The sequence below is a fragment of the Cornus florida genome, unplaced genomic scaffold (genome assembly GCF_030987335.1).
Source record: "Cornus florida cultivar Cherokee Brave unplaced genomic scaffold, ASM3098733v1 CherokeeBrave_3.0.0_Hap2_Chr01, whole genome shotgun sequence".
NCBI classification, from domain to species: domain Eukaryota; kingdom Viridiplantae; phylum Streptophyta; class Magnoliopsida; order Cornales; family Cornaceae; genus Cornus; species Cornus florida.
This window is the reverse complement of record NW_026775571.1, coordinates 102,736,600-102,747,755: the sequence shown is the minus strand read 5'-3', so window position 1 is coordinate 102,747,755 and position 11,156 is coordinate 102,736,600. Positions and strand designations below refer to the sequence as shown.

The following is an 11,156-nucleotide window of genomic DNA, read 5'->3' as shown; positions in this document are numbered from 1 at the left end:
GCAAACAGAGCGGTGTCCGTTCGTTTGAAATTTAGAAAGTCTTTATATACACGAAAATTTCACCACTAGGCTGCACACTCTCTCTCTCTCTCTCTCTCTATATGTATAATTGTGTATATATATTATTATATGTACACATATATGAACAGTGCTGATAAGCAAAAGAAGTAATTCTCCCTGTAAAATAGTAATGTTGTTATGATCTATTTTCCAAGACGAGGTGAGTAGTCGAAGGATTTTTTATCCCTTATGCAACTTATCATTTATTAATTCCTTTTATTTTTCTTTTATTTTTTTTAAATGTTAATTCTACGTTTTAAATATTCTTGGTTTTTAAAAAACATTTTCAATGGTTTTAGCTTAAATGGGTAGTTTTGAAATTTCAAAGAGAAACAAAAATTTTAAGACAAGTAGTATTATTATTTTCGGAATGATGCTAGCAGTATCATTTTATTATTTTTACGAATAGTTAGTTTTGATCAAATCGATCCAAATCAATTTCTAAAAGAAGAGGAAAAAAACAATCCGAAGATTTCAAGTATCAATAAAAAACCAATTCAACATTGCCAAATTCATAAGACATTTTAGTTACACATATAAAAGACGACCTTACTCTGTTGATCAATGCAGAAGATAGTAATGGTATAATTTGATACAAATGATGTCCAAAAATTAAACTAAAAAATAATAATAAAATTATTTAGTAGGATCGATTCATGGTAAATACAAACAATTTTTCTAACACGTATGTAAATACCAACTAAAAATAACCGTTTGACAGTTGTAAAAATTCATACCTGACCTCAAGTGATTTCTAGAAGCTTGATGTTAACAAGACCAATCCAAAAAGGAGAAAAAGAAAAGGTACACAAATATATGATGAAGTTTCATAAGCAATCAACTTATATAATGACGCCAAGATTACCTACCAAGTTGTGTGAGGGATAGGAACTACATTTATTGTCGAACTACATTTATTGTCTTTGTTTTATGTTATATATTCATATACCACTATGCCTCGATCTTTAGTGGATTTTTTTTTCCATATAAAGGGTAATTAACAGTCATTTTGTGCAAATTCTGACGTCATTGCATCCTTATTTTTATTAATTTCATTTTGTTTAGTAGTTTCCTTTAGAGAACTTATTGAAGATCATAAATTTTCCTAATTACTTCTAGCAATCCTACATGAGGACCACCATTGGAGGGTAAGAGATTCTCTGGTCATTAATCCAAACACACACACAGTTGGTGGTCCCAAATTTGAAACCAGGCAGATTAAAAAAATTACTACCTATTGTATCTAGCACTAGCAGTGATAAAAATATAAATAAAAATAAATAAATAAAATGTTAAAATGAATGATGACCCAAAAAGCAGTGCCTAGCCACTTAAAATGTTGAAATCCATATCAAGTTTACAAATAATCCATTCGAGTGGCAAAAAGTTTGTGGGACAGTCCAAAACCGGGACATTATTGGCATTGCCCATTTGTCCTAAACTCCCTAATGAAACAGCCTAACAGGGACAATGCCTACCTATAAAGTCATGTTCTCTTTGACCTTCGAATGGTGGAAGGTATCATTTTTATCCCTTGAAAAAGCTCATCCATGTCTAGTTCCAAACAGACAATTCTTTGGTTTTTTGTTCCTCTTCTTTTACTTTTGAACCATTTATTTACTTTTGCGGCTGTCATTTCCAAATGTCTTTTACGGTACATTTTGATTAAGGAAGGTAATTCGACTCGGGTGCAACTTGGTGAGTCAATCAGAATTCATTGAATTAGTGATTTGAATTTGGAATTAGAGAAAGTTTAGTTCAAAATTTATACTAAATATTTTTAAATCCCAAATTTAGTGCTGCCAAACAAACATGACATCAATGTATTAGAGTTTGGAAATTATGCATAACATTATATTGGAGCTTTGAAATTGACATTAGGAGCTCCAATTCCAAATTTATTCTTTGGATATTACAAACGTGGGCTGGGAATTGTATTGTAATTCCAAACCTCCCAAATTAGCAAATTAAATCTCATGATTCAACCAAAGATTTCAAATATCAATTCATCTTAGTTTTTTAGGTCGATACAAAACCCCTCTCCATCATTCATTCTACTAACACGGTCAATACACACGGTCAATACCTCTCTCTCTCTCCGTCGTTCACACAACTAACACGGTTGATACCTCTCAATGGCTCACTCGACTCTCACACTTCCATATTATTCGAGTTTCAGATCTAGGTTCAACTCTTCGATCGTTCCATCTCAATCGAGTCTAAAGATAAATACTAAAACCCTAAAAAAAAAAAAGATAAATACTCAAGCATAAGATCAAAGTTGTCTTTATACAGAAGCCTTTTGCAAGTAGACCCTCCATATGCCAAATCACATGCGTTATAACAAGCTGCAACCCAAGTTGGGTACCAGGCTATCAGCAACTCACCTAGTGATGGCCAGTTCAACTCTCAGCGACTGTACTAAGTCAAACCCTACCAAAAAAAAAAAAAAAAATCAAGAAAAATATAAATAAACTACCCACTTCTTAAAATAGAGTTGAAATGATAAAGCGGGTGTTGGCTTTGCTGCGAAAATCAAATGACTTGATTGTGCTCTTGACATGGGATGTGAAATGGTCGCTGTGTTAGGTACATTGTCTCTTCCCCAACAAATTATTTAAAAATACAAGTGAATCAATATCTATTACTGAGATTAATTGTTTTAGTTGTGACCAGCTTATGAGTGATCTGGAAGTAAGTTATGGTTATGGTGATCACTGAAGTCTGAATTCACAGTGATACCTCTAAATTGCAGAACCAACTCCTGTGTTAGCAAGTAAAACTCATCACAGTGCCACTATCCAAATGCTGACAAGAAATCTTCCTAATTTCTTCTACTTTACGCCCACAAATGCGAATCAAAAGAAGGAAACTGATCCAAATGACAATTTCTTCTATCTAAAACAATGGTAATGGACATGATGATAGTATGATAGCCTGAATGCACAATTCGACAGATGTAATCTGCAAGGGATACATAGGACCGATGGAATCACCACCGCCAACAGAAGAGTGATATGGTGGCGATCGGTGGCACCACCAGAAGGCCTATACAATCATACACAAAAAATGGTATTGCCCAAGTTTCTCAGTGAACCTAGAACATGTGCCGATCATGACACCAATTTATAACTTTTAATTGTTTTGAAGGTATAAGAGACTATGAGAGACTCCAATAAACAACAATGTCTGTGTTTTGAATTTTAAAATAAATCCATAAACATACACCATCTCTGTAACATTTCTATCGTTCTATGAATTGACACCATGAGAATTCAAATAAGCCCCAAATATTCTAAAATGTAAAACCTTCAATCTTCATCATCTCCAAAAACCTTTAATCCTGATCATTTCCAAACTCAAAGAGCTTCATTGTTTAGAGAAACAAACAATTTTACTAGACTAATATAATGCCCCAACTCCACGCATCAACTTATGTGGCAGCAATGCATTTAAAAAAAAAAAATTATTAAAAAATGCAACAGAAACCGCCCTAATAAAGCCACCCTGCAAAATCCATCAACTGTGCCTATTTGGCCACTATGCCCCTACAACTATGAGATAAACCTTACGAGTCAACTATCCAGAAACCAAGTATATGATATAAAGCAAAAGCTAGCACATTCAAACATATTTACGATTTTTTTTTTCTTTGAACACCAAGGTCCTTTTCAGTAGTGTTTCATGCTTTTCATTTCCTGTTTCTCAACCAGCTTTCATTTTCATTAGGTTTCTCAGAAGAATCACTTGCATCAACACATTATCCAGTGTTTCTTTTTTTATCTCAATTCTAGCTAACAAAGCAACATATTCGAAATAGCATCCAGGCAGTCAAACCAAATCAGATGCATGGTTGCAAGACTTACTCCACTAACCTCACCTTTACAAATAAATAAACCGAAATGCGCAAATAATATTAAGAATGTTTGACTTGTTCCTTTGGCACAAATGAATAAAGCACTACTATTGGAATACACAACTACAGTATATTCATTGACAAGAAACATTATGCTACAAATTCCAGTTGGATGATATCCCAAATATCCACCAGATAAGAAGTAGCAGTTCTTTATTAAATTACAAAAACCTGGCATGAACATTTGGAAATGAATAAACAAAAGATGAGTATCAAGCAGAACGACTAGTTGCATTTTGGAGAAAAGGACAGTGAAGCAAATTTACATGATTTACAGTCTCAATAAAGCACTGTCTACTGCCATCTTTTCATTGTCAACTGTCATGGATCAAATTAGTCGGCTCGCTCAAGACGTACTTGGGTAACTCATATTTTGCACCTACAATAAAATAACAAAAGTTGAACAGAATGATGGAGTAGAGAGTCAGAGATATGTAAAAAGGTGCAAAATGGTTAAGGTACCTCTCTCATCGTAGCAAATCGTCATGTCAGGAATTTGAACAATTATGCCAGCACTCTCCACAATTGCTTGTGCAAGGGTTAAATCAGCCTCAACAGCAGCTCGGAGTGCATCCCAAATTTCTGATAAGAGTGCAATATTTGTTTTTGAGATATTTGCCTTTCATCTGCTAACCCTAATATACAAAGTTACTTGCATTGGAAACAACCAAGATCGTCTTTAATAGTAGAGAAAAAACAATAGAGAATACTACTGGGAGTAAAACAGCAAGAAAGCTTAGGCTACCCTGTAAAAGATTTTCATTTCTTTTTCTAGATCAATTTATGTAACCTAAGATGTAGCAATTAAGTATCAGTTCCAAAGAAATTTTTTATTTTTATTTTAATAAATGTGTTTTTAGTGTTATAAATTCTTGTAACTCCAGTTACCTTTTGCTAAAAGTCCGAAAAAAAATAAAAATAAAATGTGAATAAAATAATAATTAAAAAAATCAAAAAGTCCCAATAGGTACCCCACACAAGTCCACAAAAGTACCTTTTCATCATGAGATAATATACAATAAAATAATTGAATGCATCAGTAAACCTTCAAGTAACTTCTATTAGGATCCATAAAACCCAAAAGAGAAAGAAAATAAAGAACGAAAAAAAAAGATTCATTAGTTTTCGGAATACTATATGCAAACTGCTTCATGTATAAGATAACAAATGAATGTTAAATACCCAAGTTTCCAAGTAATTTTACCCAATTTTGGGGAAAACGGAAAGTGAATCAGTATACAGCATAAGTTCTTTGGACTTGCGTAAACTTCAGTAGCTGATACTTCAAACTTTTGTCTGAGTGGTGAGATGAGAGAGGGTCGGTTACAGGATTTAGAAACAGGATGAATGGCAATGATGTGAGCAGCAATTATTTCATATGGGGCAGGCATATTAAAACTGAAAATAAAATATATTTTTTTTAAGATGCAATTTCTAGTCACACAGCTGCACTTCATTTAAGAAGACCATGCTCCAAATGATGGCATTCAAGATGGATGAATGTAAGCAAAAGACTTGATCTCAGAGGTTGTGCAACAAAAAGATTTGAATGAATTACAAGCCATAAATTATTCATGCTCAGCTACATAGTCTTGGAGCCAGATGATTACAACAGATTAAGATTGAAGAAGATTTTAAATGAAAAGAAAAGGAAAAATAAATGGAAAACCTGGAAATGAGTGGAAACACTGGGATTCTCTTGGCTCCAGTATACTACAATAGGCCAAGATTTTCATTTCATTACAACCTACAATTTGGTTGCCCAGGTAATGAAAATATCTTTCAGAAAATCGAAGTGAAATGAACTACCATGGGGAGTTGATGGCTTCAGACATCATTAGTTTAATTAGGAAAAGAATTTGAAGACACAAAAGCAATCCACATAACTTTTAACATAAGAAAATCTAGAAACAAGTCTGAGGTGTACAAAGACTTTGTATGATGAGTTCAGGTGACAGTCATCAAAAGATTCTGAAGCAGGAAAAGTCTAACAAACTATGCAATGAAAATTCATATAGGGCAGAGAACATCTTTTAGGGCTGTTTATTGTTGATTTTTTTTTTTTTTTTTGATAAGTAAGATTTTATTGAAAACGCTCAAAAGGGGAGCGGAACCCAAAGAAACACGAGGGCCAAAAGGCGCCTCAAAAGTCAAACCTTCAAAGAGGCCAAAAAAACAACAATCTCCTCTATAGATCTATAATCCCTCCCTGAGACCCAACAAAAAAGAGTTGAAATAATAGAGAACTTAAGCATAGAAATAGGCTTCTCCTTTCCATCAAAAGGTGTAAGAAGGGGCAAATGTTTGAGACTTCATTTAGGCAAGAAAGAGGGAAGTTTAGAGGTCGTTTTGGGTGCCGTGACAGCACCATTGAACAGTGATTTTTTGTTCCCGTGTTCTTTTGGCTTGCCATGGTTGACTAATGAAAGAAGCTTTTGAGTTAGGATTTCTAAGCATAAAGTAGTGTTTAGTCATGGCTTTCAAAGCCTTAAAAAAAGTGCAAAAATTAAAGAAATAGGAGGAGAAGGAAAACGTTGCCATCATACATAAGGCTAGAATTGCACCACATAATCTCAAAAAAGCTCCAAGAACTCTGAAAAAATTCCTCCATAGGAATAAAGATACAAAGATATATACCTACATATAACTGTTGACTCCTGCAAGAACATGAATTAAAGAACAGAAAGTTAAGTTTTATACAAAAAAATAAAATAAAAAAAGGGAAAAAAATGACCCTTGATTCTTTCAAAAGCTCATTGATAGTTAACTAGCTCTGTCACTTCTCCGAATGAAAAGATCAGATATGCTAAACAGAAGTCTACAACAGGAGATGGTATGATAAATGAATTGTATGCAAGTAGCATTTCTTCTTACAGTGCCACAGTGAAAATTTAGGAAGACAGCAGACATTGGGTTTACAAGTTGCAGAATACAAGAAGTTAAAATATGAAGATCGCCTCACAAGACATCAACAATTACCATTGCAAGCAAAGCTTTCATGTGCGCAAACAGAGGCTTCATATAGATGTATACATGGCATTTATTTTCTCAAGACTTCTTTTCTTTGGATATTGCATGCATAAAATCTCATCACGATCAGTAATCTTTTCGATATGATGCCATGTTTCCACTACTTAAGCATCCCCCATTATTCCCTCATCTTCCTTCTTCATGGAAATCTAGGCAATTGTTCCACACTTCCACCTTTCTTCTTTAGTATGAAGGGAATATAGCTAGTATTTAGGGTCAAATATACCAATTACTAATACGGGTCGACATGCTAAGCATACTTCTGAAATTTAATGATCTTTGCTGCCCTTTTTGTATATGATGTAACAATACCATTCAGCTAGTGAAAGGATCATTTAACTTTTCCAGCTACCTAATAGAGCTCAATGTGAAGAGACTTTTGCATACAGCATGAATATCAGTATACACGTGAATCTACTTCTTGGTTAAAACCAATTCTATACAACTTTTCTATAAGGATTTGTTTTTGCAGAATCAAGTAAAATCTACAGGCAAAGGAGATCAGCACCAATTGGAATAACATACGCAACTACTAGTGGCACTGTAAGCCTTTAAAAATGGCAAAGATACCTATAATTAGGCCTGCAAACCGTTATGAATGGTTCAGCCTCAGCTCGTTAAAAGATCAGCAAGACGAGCTCGAGTCTCCAACTTGTCTGCTAGATGGTGAGAGCCCAAAGAATGTTTTTGTTTTTGATAAGTAAGAGCCCAAAGAATGTTCGAGCTCGGCTTGTTCATGCTCGCAGCACATAGCTTGAATAGGATTGGCTCGTGAATACATCTTATATGTTTTTTTTTTTTTTCTTTTTGTAATTTTGACAAGTTTTTCCCTATTTATTGTATAAGAACATAACAAAACATTAAAAAATATAAAACTTAATATGTTTCATGAGCTGAGCCTACTCAGGAACACCTAACCGAACTCAGGTTTGACTTTCTAAACCCAAGAAAGAAAGAGGCAAACTGAGCAGAGCCCAATAGAACGCGAACCTAGCGTGGGCAATCTCGCCTTAAATTGGTTAAGTTGCAATTGCCTATAATCTCTAAATGATGCAGCATTGGCCAGAAAGGAAACTGAAGCAACCAAACACTAATCCAAGTCAAACAATTTAGATCATGGTGGGATTGCATTCAAGGATACGAAGCATCTAATGTGTTAGATCTCCTATTACTGTCGTCTTACTTGTGCTCCTGTCGGCATTTGGCAACTATCTGGTGCACCATTTTATTATATCTAAGCATACATATCTAAGATGCATCAAGATGATCCAAATCTGTCAGCCATATACAGTTTCTTTTAATGGCAGGAACACAAAAAACCTAAGATTTCACATCAATTAAAATGTCAAGCTGCTTCCAGTAGCTATTGCCATTCTCTACTGTTCCACTAACCATTTAGTTAATTTTGCATCTTCTCCTGCTAGATTACCACAATAAAACAATATTTGTCACTGCCACATCCACTACATTTACTTGCCACATAAAACTCCAAAATTTTCTAGCACTGCTGCCATATAAATATATATAACTCAGAAAGGTAATACTGAAGAAAAAAGAGGGGAGGGGGGGAGAGGGAGGCAGCTCATGCTATGACACACCGCACACTCTTTAATCTCTATTAATTCATGAGGCACTATTTCAACCATGTAAAAGAAGAGCAATTCCATCGCCTTATATATAGAGTTTACAAATACTGCACAATCACACATAATATGAACATACCCTTTTTATGATATATCAACAAATTACCAAGCAAGGTGTTGCTCATGTATACTGCAAACTAAGAACAAGACCAAGACTGGTTTACTGCTCACGTATATTACAAACTGAGATCAAGTTACACTACCTACCAACGAGAGAGAGAGAGAGAGAGAGAGAGAGAGAGTATGATATAAATTGAATTGACAGAAATGATAAGTCATTTTGATCAAATCCTGCACACAAGATGAGGAATGAACTATATATATATAGTTGGGGAAGGAGGCTATAGTTTGATGTGCAAAGTTTTTAGATTCGATAACCTTACTAATTGTACAATCTTCGTTGAAAACTATTAGTAACTTATATTATGGACAAACATAATTAAAAAGATGCTGAAAATACTTTAACATGGAAAATAAACCTTTTTGGCCACCATAGTGTGGAGCAGTGTCCCAGAACTCATCGCGCATCTGTCTGAGTTGTGTCCTTGTTATTGGTTCAGAATGCTTCCAATGCTTTGGTTTTCGTAATTTCTTAGAATTTTCTGTGATCAAATGAAGAGAATTGAGAAAAATACATCACACGATATTTTTGTTATAAACAGTAAATCGATATGATTTAGTATAGTATTTGTTTAGTCTTTGAAGTTTGTTTGAACTTTTTTTTCCATTGTTCTTGTGGCACTGTAAAGTACATATTTCAAGATTTACTTTCAGCAACTGTGAACAATGGCTCCTCTTAAATGATTTTTTGGAAACCATCATTACGAGGCCGTATGTATTGCGTTATTAAAAAAACTGTATATTAGAAACTTGGTATTATAAACGGTTCGGGGGGGGGCAGCCCCAATCCCAAGTTACAATAGTATCCGAATGAAGGATTCAAGGCATCAACCTCATTATTAAGCATTTGATCTAGCAGAGCAATAGAAATATTTATTCAGTTCAATAAGAATGTTGTGTCATTTATGCAAATATTAGGAACAAAACCGAATGAAAAGCAGCTTGACAACAAAATCTTTCTACTAAAAATTCAAAAAGATATTGCAACTTTCAAGAACACTAAATTCCATGGAATAAGTAAACCCAATTCATTGAAGAACTAAAAGCCACACTAACATTTTGCAACTGACAAATTGATCAAGTGAGTGTAAATAATTACAGACTGTGAGTGTAAATAATTGCATAGAGATAATCAAAACACTCCTTATGTCAACCAATTCATGAATACCTCTCAAAGTAATTAGACTTCAAAACCACTCAATTTGTAAATCAATCATATACCTCACAAAGTAATTAGACTTCAAAACCACGCAATTTGGAAATCAATCATCATGTGTGAAACCACACAAATTAGATGCATTACAAGCGAGTAATGTACAGAGAACATAAAACATAAAACATAACTAACAAATCGAAAAAAACCAAATTCAACATGTGTATCTGTATAATAGATACAAACATAAGCATCAAATGGCAGAACAGGAAAACCGGAAAGATCAGAATCTGACCATCTCCTTTGGCAAGTGAAGATCCCGTACAACCCATACTGTCACGCAATTAGGCACTTTGTGGCGATTACGTCTCCAGTGACTGCAGTTAGATTTGATCGGAAGATCGAGACGATTGATTGAGAATATTAGAAGCTACGATGTGAGGATTTGGTTCGCTTTGAATACCCTTTTTCGTGCTTAGAACACACACTCTATATATTCATATATATATATATACTACAATACAGCTGTTTTAGCTATATAAACATTATAAATATAGCTAGTCGTTCGGAGTATGAGAAGCTTCCTTCCGGAGTTTTAGAGAGAGAATCTAAAGAGAGAGAGAGAGTAATGGGATCGCCGGCGGAGAGTCCACTCTTTCTTTCTGGTGTCATCGGGTGTCATTCAAGTTTCTGTAAAATTCTACCTGTGGTTGGGGTTCGGTAGTGCTGATGAGGCCCACAGTTTCACAGAATTTCGGTGTTACCCTTGTCATTTGTGGACACGTCGAATCTAGGGCTAGTAATTTCCGAGAAGTTAGAACCCTATCCATGTGCATTTTGGAAATTGGGAGCCTGTTTTTACTTTTTTTTTTTTTTTTTTGGGAGATATTATAAATGATAAATCGAGTAACACATTATGTAAGAGAATTTTTACATTTTTTACTATTATACCCTCATAACGCCTGTGAGAATACTTAGATTTAATGAGTTACTCCCTTAATCTCAAATTGAGTGTGTTTAAAACGGCGATTCAATAAGTATTTACTAGTGAGTCACAGTTTTCAAAAACTACACTTAATTTAATTTGAGATGGATAAGGTATTTAATAAATAAGTAAAGATTAAAATTAATACTCCATATTATATTACCTTTTTTGAGTTAATTATTATTTAATTTCCTCCTTTCTTTTGTCCAATTTTTAATTGGTAAAAAATGAACAGGCTTCTTAAAAGGT

The 11,156-nt window shown here is 34.2% G+C and overlaps 1 protein-coding gene across 1 annotated transcript; it reads right to left on the bottom strand.

Annotated features, from left to right (window-relative positions):
- Positions 1 to 3,953: 3,953 nt before the first annotated feature.
- Positions 3,954 to 10,639, bottom strand: LOC132310235 (uncharacterized). Its single transcript, XM_059808437.1, has 4 exons — positions 10,218 to 10,639; positions 9,129 to 9,251; positions 4,439 to 4,558; positions 3,954 to 4,355 (listed from the first exon to the last, which is right to left on the bottom strand). Exons 1-4 carry the CDS (start codon positions 10,252 to 10,254, stop codon positions 4,291 to 4,293), a joined length of 345 nt encoding a protein of 114 aa, XP_059664420.1. The 5' UTR covers positions 10,255 to 10,639; the 3' UTR covers positions 3,954 to 4,290.
- Between the last annotated feature and the right edge of the window lie 517 nt (positions 10,640 to 11,156).

Bases quoted from the DNA above. Each gene is read 5' to 3' on its own strand.
- LOC132310235 (XM_059808437.1), bottom strand. From the start codon at position 10,254: ATGGGTTGTACGGGATCTTCACTTGCCAAAGGAGATG. The intron at 4,559-9,128 runs GTTTATTTTCCA...CACTCTTATCAG, and splicing joins ACACTATGGTGGCCAAAAAG to AAATTTGGGATGCACTCCGA. The intron at 4,356-4,438 runs GTACCTTAACCA...ATTTTATTGTAG, and splicing joins GATTTGCTACGATGAGAGAG to GTGCAAAATATGAGTTACCC.